The following is a 21,291-nucleotide window of genomic DNA, read 5'->3' as shown; positions in this document are numbered from 1 at the left end:
AAAACAATATGATTGATGGACAAGAGAAAAGGGTCAATTTAAAACAATTTCTGCCTTATATGTAGTTACACGAGGGCTATCCACAAAGTAACGGACGTTTTGAAATAAAAAAAATAACAGAATAAACAATCAAAATTGTATTATATACATTTGAAAGGTACACTCTTAAGCCATTTTCCCACATAATCGCCATGCAAATTAAGACAGTTACCCTACCGTGGCACAAAAGTTTTTCAATACTATCACAGTAAGAATCTGCCGCCTGCGTTTCAACCATTGGCTTACTGCGATTCAACCGGCAAGCAGTTTGGCTTCAGTATCAAAGCTTTGTGTAGCGACCCATGTCTTTTTTGCTGGGAAGAGGTGGTAGTCGCTCGGCGCCAAATTCGGGCTGTATGGTGGGTGATCGAAAATCATCCAAGAGCTCTCGGGTACGCTTGGCCGTGTGTGCACCATTGCCTCACTCAGCTTTTACTCATTATTCCATGTCTGTACACTTCACCCCGTTGGCGATGGATTTCATTTGGCTTGTAGTTTTTTGTTAACAAAAACCTAATCACAGAAAGTACCTCACAAGAGGCGGGATTTTCTATTGCAGCGCACATTGTAACACATCACAGGAAGCACAGTAAGAGCATCTACCACAGCTGGATGCGTACTGAGTGTGGCAACGTTCTGACACCAAGATGGAGACTCTAGCTCCGCCCACTGCCGCGATAGGCCAAAACGTCTGGGAGTTTCTGGACAACTCTCAAATAATAACAACTGTCCATTGTAGGTAGGCAGGATTAAAGTTTAGCATCCCTTGCAGCATCAAAGCTATATGAAGAATGATCCTACAGCTTAACGTGGAATTCGGACCACATGAGTTCCTAAATTGGAATCGAAGCTGGATCTCATACGCCAATCATACAGTTACGAGGAAGCACGTGATAAATTTTGACTTACTTAGTATTCAGTTGAACTATCTTTAAAACACAAGATCGATGAAACTAAAAGAAAACCTACGTAGTTTTTAAAAAAATCCCTAAAAGAATCAATAGGTAACTGAAAGATTGGTTTAGTTTGCTCCGTCAGTATTGCCAGTCTTATAGTCTCTATTACGGATTCTTTTATAGCAAAACAAGAATTTCGGAATGATAAAAAAATGACTTAAAAGATTGAGATTTTGGCCAATAATTCGTTTTTGGATCAGGGGCCCTAAATCGAGTTTTTTCTTTCTTTTTCTTTTCTTTCTTTCTTTCTTTCTTTCTTTTTTTTTTTTTTTTTCTTTTTTTTTTTTTTTTTTTTTACGGAATAAGCACATCATATTGAGTTAAGTGATAGTTTGGGTTTGGCTATACTATATGTAGTTCTCCAGATGTAAGGCATACAAGAAAATTTTTGATTGAAACATATTGGATCTATTGATCCAAACAACTCTTTCCTTCATATGAGAAGAAACGAAATATTATCGAAATAATCAGATGTTATGTTCTTCTAAACGAGAATTCGTTCTTTGGAAATACCCTCTTTGAGTATGTTAAATTTAGTTTACAGATCAAAAAGGTAATGAAAAAGTTGTACAAATAACCTTGTAAGCATGATTTTTAGGTGGTAGGAACGTTTTACATAATAAGTGTGTTCTTTGATATTTGCAACAGCTATATGACTTTCCTAGGATTAAAAGTTTTACTAGGAAAATGGTGGGATGATAGTTTGATAAAAGTTTCCTTTCCGCAGAATATTAATTTCTCGTCGAGGATCATCTGTGAGAACAGATGGAAGCAAATGTTAGTATCTTATAATGGTAGAAGTTTAGAGCGGAACCTCTCGAACCTGATAATGCCTAAAGGCGAAAACCTTTATTAGAAGGAGTAAAAACCATTTTTTAAAAATATATATTTAAATGTACATAAATTTTTCGACATATCACCCCCAGAAAGCAGAAAGGTGCTAAGCGCCAAATTGCAAATTTTTCAGGAGATGAATAAAAACGAATAAAAATAATTAATTTCGATTCTTTCTTTCTTCTAGAATTCAGTTTTCACTGCAGACCTTTCATATTGTCTCCTGCTACTTGTCTCCTTTCTACACAACATTAAAATGAAAAGGATAGTCAGTATATGCACTTAGTTGAAAATCAAGGAAAATGACGCTTAGCATTTTTCTGCTTTTTCTGGGGGCGATATATAACTACGTTTAATCGTTTTTCGATCGTTATCTCCATATATTTTGCATATGATAAAGAAACGACAATGAAATGTAATGTTTGAGTTTTATGTCCCACGGTTATGCCGGCTAGGTCAAAGGAGACGGTGATGATGAAAAATGAATGAAATGGTGGAATGAAGAAAGTGGGAGGAAACGAAAGAACCCCGAGAAAACCCACGCATGGTGTTTGTCCACCACAAAATTCACTTAGCGCGAGCTGGGATCGAACTAACGACCCCACGCACCAGGGGTGAACGCTCTACCACTGAGCCATCGCGGCTCCCAGAAACGACAATGATTATACGCAACATTGGAGAAGGAGATTTAGAAAAGTACTATACAAAAAAACATAGATACATGACTTGACATAAAATGCGATTTACGATTAATTATTTCTTTTAAACGTATTTGCTACCACCTATGACTTATCTGTACGTTGTCGGAGAGGTGGAGAAATACTTTCTGAAGTTTATGATATCCTACAGGCAAGTAGCCAGGCCGGACCCCCCCTTCGAAACCAGAAATTTAAAAAAAGGGATATCCTGGAAAAGTCAGTGAATTTGAAGTTTCTAGAAAAGTTACGGCATTCTCAGAATTTCTTCTACTGATCAGGGAAATTTCAAGTTTTCGGAAACATACCCGTTCTGTAATAACGTGGACATTTTTTAATCACAATTTTTCGTCATCGCTTCTCTGCAGTTTCAAACATGTTATTTCAGAAACAGTTTTCTACTACTCTTTTTAACTTGCTATTTGGAACAGACAGTAGTTGACGGAATAATGGAAACAAAAAGTTATGTGGAAAGAAAGTTCTGTTAATATTTGATTTAACAGAAAAAGGAACACAGACATTGTAAATTATTTTACAAGACATTATTGGATATGTACTTTTTATAATAGTGGATAAGTACTTTTTATAATAGTGGATATGTACTTGTTATAATAGTTGAGGTCATAATGAAAGAAAAATTGTTATATTTGATTGAACAGAGGAAGGAACATAGATATTGTAAAATATTTTTCAATAATTTTTTTATATTCCTTTACTCGAGACTTCTTCATAGTTTGTTTTTAAAATACTTAGTAACATATCCTCATTTTATTGTCCTAACAAACCAATATATGTTGCCAGTAAAATAGTTTAGATTGATCGAGTCCCTGGTCTGATAACCAGAGTATTTCATGTCACCCTCCCCCCATTATGAAATCCTCACTACTTGCTTGTATCCTATGTTCTAAAATTATTGAATGTAAACATTTAGAATTACCACATTTCAATGTTTGTTTGTTTGTAAGAGAAAAATACAACACGTAACATTTTCGTATTTAAAAACTCTTTGAATGGATATTGTATATATGGGTACGGATGTAATGGAAGGAAAAGATTTTCATTATTGTTATAATCTATAGGCAATATTAGCAATAGGAATCGAAAGAATGAAGTAAGCCATAATCAATGTTATTCAAAAATAAATAAGTTAGCAGGAGTTACCACATCGGAAGATACTCATTTCAATTAGAATTTCTGATCTTTCTAGGAAGCGATTTCATCTATTTCTTCATGGAGATGATATTTTTCATATTAGTCTCTTCACAGCCAAAAGAAATTTAACTTTAAGGCAGAGGTATATTTGATCTTGACATGGTGAACATGAGATAAACTTTCATTGATTAAATATCAATAAAAACAGATATTCTATTAATTTATTGAAATTTCCTAACTTTAACATGTGACGTAATGTTATTTGTTCTTAAAATTTATCTGCGTTTGATTTGAGCCGTAGTTTTCTGTTATGCATGTAGGGAAAGCTATAAAAAATTGTATGTAATTGTATTGCTGTAACTCTATACAAACTTCAACTTAGAATTGTTTACTGATTTCATATGCCACTTTAGAACACATAAACCATCTTTAGTCATTTTGATGAGACAGAGATAATAATTGGGAAAGGTGATAGATGAAGAATCAGAATAATAAGTTGAAGACATCAGCGTAAAACAAGAAAATTTATGAACAAGGAATGAATAAATTACTGAAATTTTCTATCATATTGAAGGAATGATTTTTAAGTAAGATGAACAAACTTTGTTCAGATATAAACATAAAATTTGTATATAGAAAATAACGAATTTAATTTCAATTGAGGAAAATAATTTTCATTGAAAAATATTATTTAAAAAACATTAAAATAACAATATAAAATTCTTTGCTTCCTGTTGACTAAATGCAGAACTTAATACAAAGAATAGGAAGATCCTGTTCTTAATAAGTTCTTGATCTAATTTCAGGCTTTATTTTGGAGAAGACTATAATATTAAGATTTCCAGCAACATGATGATGAAGGCCAAAAAAAGCTGCAAACATATTTCTTTTAAAATATTAGAGAAAGTGAACAAAAACTGATTGAAACGTTTTTTTTTTTTTTGTTTGAAACAGGAAATTCCAAATATTCAGAATTACTACAAATTAAGTAATATATTTTTCTTATCGGAACGAGTTACGCTAAACAATACATCCAAAATGTTTAAGCAGAGAGGAAATATGTGTATTAAAGTATTAGTAATATGAAAAGAGCAAGATTTAATGAATTATGAAATATGTAAAAACTGAAGCAGTGTCTAAAGATAAGGTTAAAACAATACCGATTACTTCGATGTACGACTTTTACTATACCACCAATAAAAACCAAGAATAATCTTAATTGTATTATTTAAACGTGAAATAAAAATTGAAAGTGATTTTGATATTTTAAATAAATATTTTAAACATAAACATTAGATATAATGCATTAATTACGCCTTCAATATAGTCATATTACGTATTACTACGATTACACAACATGACAATCAACTCCAATGGCTTATCCACGATTATATTCGAGGAAAATGAAAAATGTAGTTGAAACTACATCTATGAAAGTACCTCGTTCTTAATAGTTATAAGTACCATTTGTGTCTTGTTTACTCTTCACGCCTCGGTGATTAAGTGGGTTACGTGAGCTCTCTGAACTTCTATTTCAATACACGCCTGTTACGGTGTTGAAATCAAAACGAATAAGAAAGAAAACAATTTATGTTTCATAAGGCGCCGTTACACAAAGTCGTTAATAAATTATTAAAACGAAAGAAGAAGCTAGGTTAAAGACAAAGGCAACCATAAACAAGTGAATGAGACATAAAAATAATATTCAAACCATTTGCAAACTCCGATATTATATTGAAAACCTCAAGCAGAATGTTGTAGGAAAGAAATGTCTGAATTCAGCTATTTATAGCATGCACAATGATAAAAAAAATGATCAAAAGATTGCGATCTTGGCCAATAGTTAGTCAGATCGGATCAGATGCCACAAAATTTTTGAATGGCCTCTAAACCAAGTTTTCGTATTTTTTACGGAATAAGCACATTATACTGAGTTAACTGATAGTTTGAGTTTGGCTACACTGTATGGCCTCGAGATATAAGGCATACAAGAAAATTTTTGATTAAAGTATATTGGATCTTTTGATCCCAAAATAAATTGAGAAATTTGAAAAAAAATATTGAACACTTAAAAATTTAATTTACTTGTATGTATCAATGCGTGTGTATATGTGAATTAGTGTTTGTTATCAATGTTCCGTACTCCTGCATTAATATAAGTTACATGACAACGTTTCAGACATAGGACTTCTCTTATTTAAAAGTTGAAAATGATAATTACAGGAAGTTCATTTCAACTTGGAAAGGAATATACTAAAAAAAATTACTCTCCTAATCTCATGGTATTGTCATTTTACACTTTCTTTAACACGTTTAGACTTTCTCAGACAAGTAAGACAGAAATGATAAAAAACAAAGAAGCATTTAATTTCAAGCATTTAATTTTATTCCTACTTTTACTTGTCCACAGAAAACAGACGAAATGTAAGCTCTACACAAGAGACTGGAAATAATCATATAAAACAAAATTTTGAGGTTTTCAATACTATGTCAGTGACAGCTTAAAAAAAAATAATTTCCTTTCATATTTCTGGCTTTTGAAGTATCGAACGATTTCCGTACCTTATCTACAAATTAAACTGAAAAAATATAAATACAGATACAGGATATTGCCTGCTGATTGGTAAATTCTTTCTTATAAGTATTTACAAATTTTATCAGCAGAAAATCAGCTTTAAAGGGTTTGGAAATAAAGGTAAAGCGGACACAAGCACACGATTAAGTCACTCGTGTTTTGAATCTGTCTGAACTTTATCTTATTGCACACATACTGCTAACATATGTCTATTTGAATGTATCCTTATTATTATTGTCAATGATGCGATTTGTAACTCTCTGAAGTTTATCTTACTGTGAACATGCTGATAACAAATGTCGATTTGATTGTATGCTTACTATTATTGTCAATGATGCGATTTGTATCTGTCTGAAGTTTATCTTACTGTGCACATGTTGCTAACAAATGTCGATTTGATTGTATATTTACTATTATTGTCAATGATACAATTAAAATATATAACTATAATGTGAACGAATAAACAACTACTAAGAATGCTGAGATGTTTCAAAATTATCAACCTAGTGTGCTCAAGTGATTAAGTGATGTTTAGGCTATGTTGAGGTTATGTTACTAAAGAAGATGAAACTAGAAATAATTGAAGTAAATCTATGTTACAAGTAAGTTGATCATGAGACTTTGCTTTTAAGTTTAATAAGTTTTGTTAAATTTTTTACATAGGTATATTTATAGCAAAAAAATCCACTTAATTTTTGGTTTTCAATGGTGGCATCGTGTGAAGAAATCGATATCGTCAATTTTAGTTCTGAACTCATACTAAAGTATTATTAAAAGTATAAATAATTTTCGGTAAGTTTCATAAAAGTCAGTTTGCATTATGGAAAAGCTTATCGATGATGTAAACTTGCTACAGATGAAGGATTTGTCGTTCATATATTTCAAAGATATATTTTTCAAAATATCGTTTGTGATACTGATGGTATTAAATGGTTTAATAAGAAATGAATACAATAATTTTTCATATATATATATTTTTTAAAAGTGACTCACATATATTTGATTGCTTCTCAAGTGAAGAAAGTTGTACATTAACAGAAGCTAAAGTAAATAATGATATTTTCTTTGAGTATAAGAAACTGTAGCTAAGAAGAGTAATATATGAAATAAAGAAGAAAATAGCTTGAATTGTTAAGAACTTCCAACATCACAGTTTACAATTAACTGCGAAACTGGACAAACATTAAGCGTATGTAAATACGAGTAGCAATGACAGCATATCATGAAGACATATATAAATACACGGTAACTGATATAAATATATATATATATGTCATAATGCGTAATAAAAAAGAGTAACAGGAATAACTCTTGGCACGATGTTAAAATATTTAAATATACGGTGGACGTCACAAACAATACATACAATAAAAATAAATGAAAATGTACAAAAGCATTGTACACACAAGCGAGAAGCCAAGCAAAAGTGTAATGATTAAAAAATATCACATGCTTGTAATTAGTACGATAAAAATACTTTGAAGATAATAAATATACTAGACAGTATACGTTACCTTTCAGTGTATTTAATGGGTGTGTTGAGAATCTGACTTGTCTCTACCTGAGATTACTTACAAGTAAGGACTAGAAAAAAAAATAATAAATTTTTCTTTGAAAAACAAATGTACCTGGAACACTGTCACAATGGCCCAGAGTAGGGTATCAAAGTTCTTTCTGTCGCAATCATCTTTTTTTTTGCAGAATTTACAACCAAACAGGTTCATCCCAAGAATACTAAAAACAAAAGACAAATTGTTGCACTTAACAAATGTTGTTTATCAATTCTTGTTCGATTGTTGCACTTTACAATGTCGTTGGATTTACTCGCCACAACACACCAGCAATCTGGAAGAAATCTTCCACCGAATTTTTCAAAAAAATAAACAAATAAAGATTTATTTTGAAAAAACAAACAATTCTTCAAATATTTTTTAAAAAAAGATTTTGAAAAACAACAAATTACTCTTTTCTTTGAAATTTTTATCTTAAAAATGAAAAATATTAGTTTTTGAATTAAAAAATGTGGAATATATGTACAAGATAAGGGTATGTTTGAGCCAAGTGCAATATGGCTTTTTTAAAAAGGCATATTATCATTTTTGTTTGAATGCATACAATCACTGAGTATAATTTTGTTTTTTGACATGCATGTTAAAAGCAAATATTTTTTGCTACTTAATAAGCTGGTGAATAATAAAGAAAAGCATTGATATGGAGACAATTTTGTAGTAAAATATTTTGTCTTTGTTTTATTGCATTTTTTTGTTTCAAGCACATACTTAATGACCAAAAGCATGTCCATATAAAGTTCAAGACATGACATTAGTGTGGTGTGATGCAAGCATATTTGGTGAATTCGTGATATTGTTGCGAATATAACAGTAATATTAATAATAATTAAAAATAACATTCCGAAACTCTTTGATAATCCTTTTTCGATTCATTCACAATGATAATTAACGGAGAACAAAAAAGAAAAAAGATTCATTTGTGCTGGTGTAATAAAGGCAAGCATATGGAAAAAAACATTAATTTGATGGACAAGCAATTAAATAATGTAATTCATTCAGTATCCATTATTAATGAAATTCGCTCCACACGGAATAGTAGTCATCATTATTCGCCACATTATGTGTTAAAGTAGTGCAACCTATTTTGACACTTTTGTTTTAAGAAAGAAAAACATATTACAAACTTTTTAAATTTATATTTTGAATATTAGTAAAACCTTTTTTATATAGTAGAGTTAGTATAATCATAAAAGTAATTAAAATTGTGACGTTAGCGTTTTTTTAAATTATGGGTAAGTAATATGTTTTTGTCGACTTTGGTGAAAATTGATCGGAACAAATCGAATTGTTCCCAAGTTTTTTAACTTCATACAACAGCGATATTCGATGATGATAAGAGTCTCAGTTTTTCATCACTATAGTACATACGGTATTCATTTGCGCATAGAGGTATATATTTACCGAGCAGGAATCAAATACAACATTTACACACCTACAAAAACTACATATTTGAAACACCAAGGACAGAATTTTATTTGAAAGAGAAAAAGATGAACAATAGATAAAAAGGAGGCAAGGGGAGGGAAACATAGAAGAAAACAATTTTGTTTACCCTTTTTTATTCTGCGTACAAAGAGATTGGCAAATAAATATAAACTGACGTTGAAAGGAACTGTTACAGAACTCATTTTTATTATTTAAATAATTTACTAAACTTATTATTAAGAATCACTGCAGGTGTTGTTGAAGATAAAAATGAGACTGGTGATATTAATGATTGATGATATGAGCTAAAGAAAAGTATTACGTATGAACACAGGAAAAATGAAATGATTACGTTTTCGTTAAGAGAGAACCTTGATTTTTTAAAATTCGCGTTGAATACGATAATATGATAGAAAAAAAGCAAGAAAAAAGAAAGAATAAAGTGGAAATAGATTGGTTAGGAGACACAAAGTAGTAGTTTCCTGATTTGTCACCCCTGCCACCTCTTCCTGGCTGACAGTGGAGATAAAAATAAAACAAACATTTTTTTAAAAAAAATAATAAAGCAACATATTAACATCATTTTGTACGCAACATATACATTATTTTCAAACTATGTTTATTTAAATATATTACTGGCAGATGTTCATACATTGAATAATTATAAAACAATTACGGGACATTAATAACAAAAAAGGACGGTACGTGTTGTTAGATTAGTTTGCTTACATTATATATATACATATCACTAAGAAGTTATGTCATTAACAGAACATGAACAAAAAATTATCAGATTGAATATTATTTTGAGTATTATTGCAAGCCAATACATCAATCAATTCAAAAGCTATTTAGCATTATATTTTGTATTATGTTTTTTAAATAATAAAATGTATACATAATATATTGAAATATGACACTACTCAAAAATTGACGATGTTGGAAAATACACTAAATAAGATAAATGGAACCTACGGAAAATATATAAACAGATAAATTTGCATATGTATTCTTTATGTCAGGTTGGAATAATCAGCGGTTAATCTTAAAATATCAAATATAATTTTCAAAACTTGTGTAACAAGCAAATGTTTCATATTCTTATACATCTTCACTCAGTAAATCTTACTGAGTCCTTTAACATCATTATGTCACAGTGAGCGTTTCTAACACTTTGAGAAAACTTGAAACACCCTTACTTCCGTCAACTAGCAGCTATAATGTTTCAGTAAGTTTAATTGGATTAATTAATTATATTCAACTATAACGTCTCAAGTGTTAGGTAATAAGAATTAAAATTCTTTAGAATAGGTCCATTAATTTAAAAGCAAAATATTGAACCCTATTTATGTATTTCTTCATATCACATTAAGAAAATATTTTATAGTTATCGTCATCCAGTAAATGAAAAATATAAGATTATGGTGCATTATGAATGAAATCACAAATAAACATTGGATGACCATGAATGTTAATTTGGGTTAAACACCATAAAATGCTATAATTTAGAACATCTTTTGTTCGAAATATTTCATATAAGTTTTATATCGTATGTGCTTTATTGGGTTATCTGAGAGTTTACAAGAGAATACAAAGATTTTGAGAAACATTGTATAGCGCAGAAAGTAATCTAAAAAGTAAAGGAAAGGTCAATTTGCGACAACTATTACTAATTAAGCTATTACAATATTTATTTAAGAATCAAATTGGATTTTTGGTTAAATTTTAGGTTTTGTATGAAATGCCTTATATTTTTTAAAAACTTTGAAGACATTAAGTATTTCGACTCAAACTTTAAAATGTTAAAAATATATGGAGAAAATAATACTTATGCAGTGTGCATTGATAAACAGAATTAAAACAATTTTGTGAACTTTCTGATCTTGTAATATTTTCTGCATTTTTCTTCTATAAACAAATTAAATAGCGTACTTTACACATATGTACAATTAACATTGATCTTAATTGATTCCTTTGTGTGAAAAGTGTATAAAGAATTGTGATAATTAGTGCATTGTAGTAGCATATTTTTTACTGTACAAAGAGTACAATCTTATGAAAGTTTTGATACATATTCTTGACCGGATAGGCGAAAATACAGGTAAGCAAAATCTATTGTAAAATAAAATTGTAACTTCATATATTCATGAATTAAAGTCGTTTTATCGTAAAAGGTTCAACACACGTTAGATTACTTTTAATGTAGACAAGAGAATCAAATAGAAATTGCTGAAGCTTAAATTTCCCTATATCATCGATCGAATTCTCAAGTAACCACATTTTTCTTAAGAATTCCTCAAGATGTTATGAAATTGCTATGCTGATATGACTTTCCAGCGTAAAATCTTGCAAATTAATTTTCAATTTGATGAGAAATCCAAGAAATTTAAATATTTTTGAATTAAACCATTATCTAATCCCAGCTTTTGCATTGATTACTACTATCTATCGTTAAGCAAATTATTAACACTAGACGATATTGAGACTATGCAATGCATCTAGGACTTAAATGTATGTTCGATTGTGATGCTCTGATTGGTTTTAGATTCTTTTGCTATTGGGAAATAGATATTGGCTTGTGAAATATCCGCAATAATGTGCTTTCCAAACGTTAACAACTATTCATTATTCATTATCGAAACGATTTTTTTTATAACTTATTTTAATGATAAGATACAAAGGTTGAAAACTTGTGAAGTACAGATTTACGAATATTATACCAAATATTTTGGTGGTGTCGTAGCATTGCAACTGTCTTCCATTGAGGTGTAGCTATATTTGTAAAGGATTAAATTGCGTTATGATGAATAACATTATGTGATTCCATTTTTTATTTTGAGTGAAAATTGAAGGATACTGAGCTAGGCATCCATCTTTTACCTATATCTGCTCATGTACAATTGTTTCAAAACCTGATATATGATACTTTTTCATGATACCAGCAATATTTGATTATTTGAAGTTGATATTTGGAAAGACTCACCTAAACAAGGAATGATTTTACGTATAGAAATAAGGACCTACTATATCCATATATACCAATTTTGTAAATATTTTGTCGTAATCTAGAAAAACGGATTATACATTATTTTTCTTGTATTTCCTTGGAGGAAACCTACAAGTATATTCAAATATGATTTTATAATTTTTTTCAACACGCAAAGTAGAAGTAATTCGGGAGCTATATATCATACAAAAACTTTTGATAGAAATTTTTATTAAATATATAAAATATGATATCGTAAACTTCACACTTTCAACTTATTGATCCTAAACTCTCAAAATTAGTAATTCATTTGACATATTTTGAGCAAGTAGAGACCTAAATTAAAGACACCTAAAAGAGTATTATTTACTCTTGAAGTTATATCACAATGTATTGCTAATGTATAATGATTGCGGTAGTAACGAATTTTTGTTAATTGCCTGCTCATATCAAATCAGCTAACATCTAAATTTATTAAACTCAAATAAAGTCAAACGTGGCGATGACTACAAATTTATCTTGAGTTGATGATTTGGATAAATATTTCGAATATGTTGCACTTACAATACGTAATTATCAATTCATAAATGTGAACACTAAAACATGAGTATTAAACTACCAATACGTAATGACCGAAAAAATAATATATGATTATTATTAAAACTCAATTTAATAATTCTTGTCGATATGTAAAATCATCATAATTGGTTTCTTGATATCTTACATGTTAAAATTTACCATAACCCACAATATTGCTTTTAAAACTTTAACGTCTGTTTCCTTGTTATTATACGAAATACGAAAATTATTTCTTCATATATAACTTTTATATTTCAACTCTTTTATAAGACAAATATATAGGTGGATGGGTGCTATGTATAGAAATTTAAACAATTTATTACTCATGAGTATTGAACTGAATATATATATCTTACGAAAAATGCTATTTTCTAAGGAATTCATAAGAACAAGATATGATTTTGAGTTACATAATTACTTTGAAACGGGCCTGCTAAATTGTTGTTTCGAGAGAAAAACTTGCGTTTCTTTCGTCCTAGAAGACAATTACGTGCTTATATGTTATAAATGTACAAATAATAATATTGAGATATTAGAGAAAACAATGAATTATAAGTGTGAGAATGAGTTTGAAATATATTGTCAGAAATCATTCAAATGGAATCACCATTAGATATTAAAAACAAATGTGTTGAAAGGAGGTGAGTAAAATCGGAACAATAAAAAAATAATATTGTTTTGTGTATAAGACAATTATTTTTCCATAGGTTCCTATAAAGAACATAGCAGCCGTATTTACATACATATTATATACAAGTATATACATTAAAATAATGGAAGAGTAAGGGTAGACATACGGTAGAAAAGAAGCTTCCCCACTTACCTGAATATAAAAATAAATAGGACTAGAAGAGCGAAGAAGACAGCTACGTTGTCCATAGTCCTGAGCATTACGAACAACTGTCGGCGAAGATTCGGCATGAAGCGAACGAGCTTCAGTATTCTTAACAGTCGGAAAGTCCGGAGGACAGACAGGCCAGAGCTACCCTCTCGTTCACCCAGAAAAGTTTGGCATAGCTCAACAACACTGCACATAAAAAAGTGAACTTAGTAAATGCATCAAATAACATTTTTACAGATCATAAATCGAATTTTTATATGAAGCAAACAGCTAAAAAGTTCTTAAGGTTGTGTTAGATATACTAATACGATAAGATTACTAAACCTCTTCTACAGTATTCTGGCAGATTTTCATTGTGTAAATAGAAGACTATTTTTTAAAAGACATTTCTGTATTTAAATATAATGCAGTGATATCACCAATCATTTCACCATTTTTTTTAAAATGGTGTTGTAGGTGATGTTACAAAGGGCTTTGTCGAATTCACGATTTTCGTATTCATTTTCCTCAAAATTATGCGAATCCATTTTCCGTATAAACTGAAAAGAACGAAGCACCGCATAAAGTCTTTGTACTCCATTATTACGTTCAGAGTAACTATTACTTGGGAAGAACCAAGAGAAAATCGGAAGAATAAGTGAGACGAAGAACAAATATTAAATGTTTAAAATAAGCTAGTCGGTAGGAAAATACTAAACTTTTACAGAAATTTCTTGTATCAATTTTTTCCCCAAGATCCCTGTGGCGATAGATAACATACAGCTACTAAACTCAGATAAAGCTTCCATTTGTTGTAAGACTTCAAGCTCCCTTCGCATGTAGCGAAAATATAAAAATGCCCATAGAGAACATCTTGCTTCTAAATGTAGTTGTGGAGAAGAAAGGAAAGTAACTGATCCAACATACGAGAAAAAATTAGGGAAGTTAGTAATAATACAGTAGAGAAGAAAATAATAATAATATTAGAGGTAATCAAAAACAATAAAAGAAACTTGTTAAGTTTATTGTGTAAGATGAATTTATGTTAATATGGATGTGGTAGAATGCGTGTTGAAGGTGAGAAGAACGACTGGAGATAGCTAAAAAGAAGAAAATAAACTGGTTAGGACATTATTTGAGAATAAGTTTTGTTATAAGGGTTGTGAGAAAAATATGTGGTAGAAGGTTAGAGTAAATGTTGGATTAGAGAAGAAAAGTACTGGAGTTACAGTAGTTAAAAAGAGAAAGAGAAACTAGTTAAGACAGTATTTTAGATAAAATTATGTTATTAAAGGTGTGGTAAAAGGAAGAGTAAGTGTTGGAGGAGAGAAGAACAATACTGGAGATGGTAAAAAGAGGAAAAGAAACTGGTTAGGACGTTCTTTGAGGAGAAACTGTGTTAGCAGGGATGTGATAGAAAATCTGGTAGAAGGTAATAGTAAGTGTTGGAGGAAAGAAGAACAGTACTGGAGATGGTAAAAAGAGGAAAAGAAACTGATTAGGACATTCTTTGAGGAGAAACTGTGTTAGCAGGGATGTGATAGATCTGGTAGAAGGTAATGGTAAGTGTTGGAGGAAAGAAGAACAATACTGAAGATGGTAAAAAGAGGAAAAGAAACTGGTTACGACATTCTTTGAGGAGAAACTGTGTTAGCAGGGATATTATACAAGATCTGGTAGAAGATAATGGTAGGTGTTGGAAGGAGAGAAAACAATACTGGAGGTAGTCAGAAAGAGATAAAGCAACTGTTTAGTACATTACTTGAGAAAAACAATTCTGGAGATAACTAAAAAGAGGAAAAAATCTGGTTAAGATTATTTGAAAAGAAATTGTGTTATTAAGGAAATGATAAGTTTGATTCGTGGGAAGTAAAAGTGTCGGAGGAGAGAAGAACAACTCTGGGGATAATCAAAAATGGGAAAACAAACCGGTTAGGGCGTCATTTGAGAAGAAATTGTGTTATTAGGGGTGTGATAGTAGGTCTTGTGGAAGGCAAGAATAAGTGTTGGAGGTGAGAAAAACAATTCTGGAAATAGTTAACAAGAAAGAAAAAGAAACTGTTGAAACCTTATTCAAGAAATCGTGCGATTAGGGATGCAATAGAATGAGTGTTGGAAGCAAGATGACCAACACTGAAGGTAGTAAGAAAGAGGAAATGAAACTGATTAGGACATTATTTGAGAAGAAATTATTTTATTAGGAATGTGGTAGAAGGTATGGTAAAAGGTACGTGTTGGAGGAGAGGTGAACAATACTGGAAATAGAAAGATGAAAGCAAACTGGTTAAAATATTATTTGAGAATAAATTATATATTCGAAGTCATGTTTAATAGATGATATAGGGACAGAGAAAAGTTGGGAGGAGAAAATACTTCAATTGATCGACTATATTAAAATGGATTATTCGTACGTGAAGTCGAAAAGGTTAGTTGCGGGCTGCAGTTTATAGAAGCTTTGTGCTTCAAGTTAGTGAACTCAACACTAATAGAGGAATACCTTTGATGATAGTGATGAAAATGGACCAAAAACAGCAACAGAAAATTATGATGAGAGAAGATAGCAAAGTTTAAACAAAAATAAACTGAATTCTTCTTCAGACCGAGAACTTGTGTTACGATTTTATTTTGGTTTCTCGTTGAAAGCAGAACTAGGGAAAATCATGAAAAGAGGCATTATAGAAGAAAATTCAGAAGTTATCAGAACGTGATAAAAGATCCGGGAACATTAATGGACATAATTTGCTTAAGGACCCAAAGAAATTTTCTGACTATATGGCTAAAAATTTTGAGCTAAAATTGTATATTGGCAGAATAAACTTATTAGCAAAACTAATTACACTGTACGAAGCAATAAAGCTACTTGTAATTTTAAGAATTATATGCATAATTTAAATTATTAATTAAGATATAGATGATTGATGAAGAAATATTACCTTACGCTTTAGACAGCTTCTAAGGGCTCCACAAACGGAAGAACAATCAACTTCTTAACTGATGGTATCGAGATATTGATAAACAAAAGCGTTTTCATACATTTATCGGCATCATGAATTCAGTTTAGTTGTTTATTATTATTTACTATTGATTTGTTCTATGTTTTTGAATGATATAAAATCCTATCAGTGAAATTGGAAGGAGAACTTGTTTCCTTGCGTATCAAGCGTATACTGACTTATCATTTTAGTAGTGGGCTCTGCTCAGTGCATTAATTTTCCACTTGAAAATGAAACATGTTCTGGTAATGACAAGTGACGGTGGGGGTCGTGAGTCATGATGTATCAGTTATGTATCTACTGTGGTAAATCCTGGGGTCAACTCAGGATAGGCGGAGTGGCTTGCCATCATAGTATATGCAATGATAGTGAGCAGGGATGCACGCAAGATTTTTTTCCAAAGGAGGAGCAAAAGACTGATTCTAAGGCGAGACAAAAGACAGACTCAAGATGGAGGGCAAAAGATTGACCGCGAATACATAGATATTTTAATGCAAACATGTACATAATATATAATATAAAACAATTATTTGCGAACATAAACTATCGTATATTTAGCAAAATAATGTTCTGACATGATTTTTAAGAACTGAACGTTCTTCGAAAATCCAAGGAGAAACTGCCCTCTTAGTTCCCGCTGCGGGCGGCATGATAGTAAGCGTAGGTTAGAGCAAGGATGTTATAAAATAGAGGATCTGCCCTTACAACAAAATCTTTGTCATACGTACAGTTTTGCCGCCTCTACTCTGCCAACTCCGCCCAATAAGATCGCAATGTTTTGAGCCAACAATCATGGTGGAAACGAAAGTAGCCAATTGTAGGATAGCGGGAACGAGAGTAGCCAATCAGACGTGCCGATGCTCGGTTGTTTTTGGCTTCATTGACTTAATAGGATGAAGATACATATGGGCAGATCCTCTATTTTATAATATCCTTGGGTTCGAGCGACCGTTACTTGAGTAAAATTACTGAATGTGCCCGAAGTATTTCTTACATGGACAAAGCTAATATATTAATGATAATACGCAATCCTATCCCCTAAAAAAATCCACTACACGTCTTTTGTTAGATTAAAGAGTAAGGAACTAATCAATACATTATATATACACTTTTTGTAAATCAGAAAAAAGAAATCCTTACCTTAACACAACAATGACGCCATCAAAAACATTGAATCCGTTGCTTATGTAGCCAAAAGGTCCCTCTGCAATTATTTTGAGTAGCATCTCCACTCCGAAAATGGCAGAAAATACAATATTGCTTCGTTCCACAATAACTGTTAGAGTTTCAGGCTGGAAGAGAAAACAATGAACAATTCTTTCATTAGGTGTATCTCGTATTGTATTAAAGAAATAATTAAAAACGCATTGGAAATCAAGTTACAGTTGACTCTCGAGTTACGAACCCTTCGGTTTCCAAACAAATCAGTTTAGAAATAAGTTTTGTAAACATTTTTTTACTTGGTTCACAAACAATCATTTAAATACAGGGTGGAGCAGAAGAAACGCTTGTTTTTTAAACCTCTAATACTCGGCGACGAGTAGGAATATTGATTTTGGTAGGAATATTGATTTTGAGCGAGCGTTGGCAGACAGCTCAAACAATGCAGTTTCAGTCGCTATGGAGCGTTGGAGCGTATTGCATCGTGTGTTCGCGGTCGAGCAATTCTTTAGAAACAATGATTCTCTGGTCATGGTTTAACGTCTTTTCCGTCAAAAGTTTAATGACGGACGTCGAGTTACAGTACCAGATAGAAACTCTATATTCCGATGGGTTGCAGAATTTAGAAGTACTGGATCTGTGATGAAAAAGAAATCACCTGGTCTTCTCCATTCAGTTCAAACGCCGGGAAACGTACACTGTAAAAAATGAGGTGTTGAAACAACACAAAATGACTACTACTTTAGCGTGTTACTTGTGTTAATTCAGCACCAAGATTTTTTTTTAGCTAGCTCGGAAGTTAGCAACCTCTTAGAGGGGTACGCCCTCTTTTAGGAATGGGATATTGAGGCAAAGGGTGGAAGCCGTATATTGGGAGAGGATCTAAGAGATGTATAGGTTACATTTTCTACAGTTAGATTATTTTATTGCATCATTTATTAAAAGCATAATATACATATGAGTATAAACGGACATTATGATCTTTGCGATCATAATCATACACACAGGTGGGTGAAAAGATAATAATATAAACATATAACAACAAAACAAGAAAACATATTGAAGGTATAATAAGAAAATTAGCAAAAGAAGAAGAAAAAAAACTTATAGTACTAGATACATAACAAAGACGATGAAGTATGATAGTTATAAATATAGATAGATGAGATGGGCATGGAGGATGGAATGAAGTGCAAGCACGTCACAACACGAGGGAAAAGTTAAATGAACAAATGCTGTTATCTTCTGCCTAGGGGCGACGCTAGGCTGATGAAGACAGAGGGAGCCCTGTTAGTCACAAAGGAAGATCACTGTGCAGTATATGAAGGAAATATGTGAGAGAGATGAGCATGAATACGATATTCATCCAGGAGTTCCAGGTCAAGATGATTAGGGGGTAATGTGTAGCAGTAGAGCGTGAAAAGAAGGTGCAAAGGGGTATAGTAGTAACGAGGTCTGCACGGGTGCAGTGAAAGGTAGTGCATAGTGTCGAGAAGCAGGGGGTGGTGACGGGAGTAGCGATCAGTGAGAAAGTTACTGCGTAAAGTTTTTAAGTGAAATTTAAGAATAGGAAATGTAATGAGAGAGTATAGATCACGGGTGGGATTAGGTAATGAAATACGATGGGCAAGGCGAAAAGCATGGCGCTCAAGAACTGCAAGCTTGTTATAATAGGATGGTGGTGCGGACATCCAGGCTGGAAAACCGTATGTAAGTACTGGCCGAAGGAAAACTTTATAAGTATTGAGAACAAGCCGGGAAGAGAGACCCCAAGTAGTTCCAGTTAGTCTCTTGAGTAGATTTAGTCTATTATAAGCCTTAGTTTTAACAGAGTTGAGGTGAGGGGTCCAAGTGAGATGATGGTCGAAAATGAGGCCAAGATAAGTGACAGTTTTGCTAGGGTGCAGTGGTATATCATTGACATGTAATGAAAGGAGTGTTGGATTTCGATGTACTTTTGTGCGTTTACGAGGCGGGATGAAAACTATCGCTTGCGTTTTACCGGCATTAATTGTGAAGTTCCATGTTCGGCACCAGTGTGCAAAACGATTGATAGCTTCCTGAAGTGCGATATTGATTTGCGGAATGGTGCGGCAGAGAGCAAGTAATGCCGTATCATCGGCGTATTGAAACAGATGGACAGTGCGTGGTAGGTCTGGAAAGTCAGAAACGAAAAGTAGATATAACAGAGGCGATAAAACAGATCCCTGTGGGACGCCAGAGAGCAGAAAAATGGGATGTGAAAGCTCAGAATTTATGGCAACGTAAGTAAGACGGCAAACAAGAAAATGATAAATGAGTCTTATATAAGTCATAGGAAGTCGGAGTCTGACTAGCTTGTAAATGAGCACTAAAAGCCACACTTTATCGAATGCCTTTTCGAGATCAAACAGAAGAAGGCAGGATGGTTGAAGCAGATTATAATGGTTGGTGATGAGCGTCGTGAGACGGAGCAACTGGTCATTAATAGAGTAACCAGGGCGGAAACCAGCTTGATGGGTAGGAATGAGATGTCTATCGTTTAAATAGAGATGTAATCTTTTAACGATGATCCTTTCAAAGATTTTGCTGAATGTGGACGTTAGTTGGATTGGTCTGTAAGAGGAAACGGCACTTGGAGGTTTGTTAGGCTTCGGAAACATTAGACATTTTGAAACTTTCCAGTCAGTAGGGTAGAAGCCACTGCGAAGAATGAACGTAAAGATAAGTGCTAGAAGATGAAGTAGTGCAAGAGGGCTTTCTTTGATATGCCGGTAAGTTATTCCATCGAAGCCTGGGGCAGTGTTTCGTTCAGCACCAAGATTTTTTTTTAGTCGTCTACCCGTTTAAAGGGTTGCGCCCTTTCTTCGGGAAAGTGTTGCATTAGGATTGCAGAGTCTACAAAAATTGTGGTTGGTCTAAGGGGTTTTCTTTATTCATTCATTATTTTAAGTAAATAACATATATACATACAGTAGAGATAAATTTCAACAGGTGACACAAATATAATAATAATAATAATAATAATAATAATAATAATAATAACATAAAGAGGATAAGTGCATGGAGGCTTAAAGAATGTGGAACAAAATTTTCAGTGCATGAAGGCGAAGTGCGTGAATCTAAGAACAGAGAAGAAAAAGAGTAACAGGAAGAACAATGCAAAGAAATAATATTTTTGAGATGATGATGAAAATGATGATGAATTTGTACTGGACGCCACAACACTAGGTTTTGTTAGTGAACGGATGCAGTTATCTTCTGTTCCTGGGGCTATTCAGGAACTGATGTAGACAGGAGAGGCCCAGATTAGTAGGTGATTACTGTGCATATGATGGATATATGGAGGATGACAGATGGCGTGGATGATATATGGCAAATATTTCTGGGTCTCGGTCGGCAGGATCCATTTGCAAGTGGTACAATGTGAGGTAATGCTGGAGCGGAGTATCGACGTATCGTGGTGGTGCATCATTGTCTCGGTCATAGCGTAGTACATCTAGAAGCATGGGGTGTTGTAAGCCAA

General features: G+C 32.3%; 1 protein-coding gene across 1 annotated transcript in view; it reads right to left on the bottom strand.

Moving 5' to 3' along the window:
* The window catches only part of Ca-alpha1T (Ca[2+]-channel protein alpha[[1]] subunit T), a 316,291-nt gene that overhangs the window by 186,467 nt on the left and 108,533 nt on the right, over window positions 1-21,291 (bottom strand). Inside the window, exons 9-11 of the mRNA XM_081731934.1 lie at window positions 17,766-17,917; window positions 13,636-13,839; window positions 7,880-7,985 (exon numbers count right to left, since the gene is read on the bottom strand). Of these exons, the coding sequence (XP_081588060.1) occupies window positions 7,880-7,985; window positions 13,636-13,839; window positions 17,766-17,917 (462 nt within the window). The remainder of the gene's footprint in view (window positions 1-7,879; window positions 7,986-13,635; window positions 13,840-17,765; window positions 17,918-21,291) is intronic.

The sequence above is a fragment of the Thermobia domestica genome, chromosome 11 (genome assembly GCF_964235325.1).
Source record: "Thermobia domestica chromosome 11, izTheDome1.hap1.1, whole genome shotgun sequence".
Lineage (NCBI taxonomy): Eukaryota > Metazoa > Arthropoda > Insecta > Zygentoma > Lepismatidae > Thermobia > Thermobia domestica.
The sequence above is the reverse complement of the archived record's forward strand: the minus strand, read 5'-3'. Positions and strand labels throughout refer to the sequence as shown.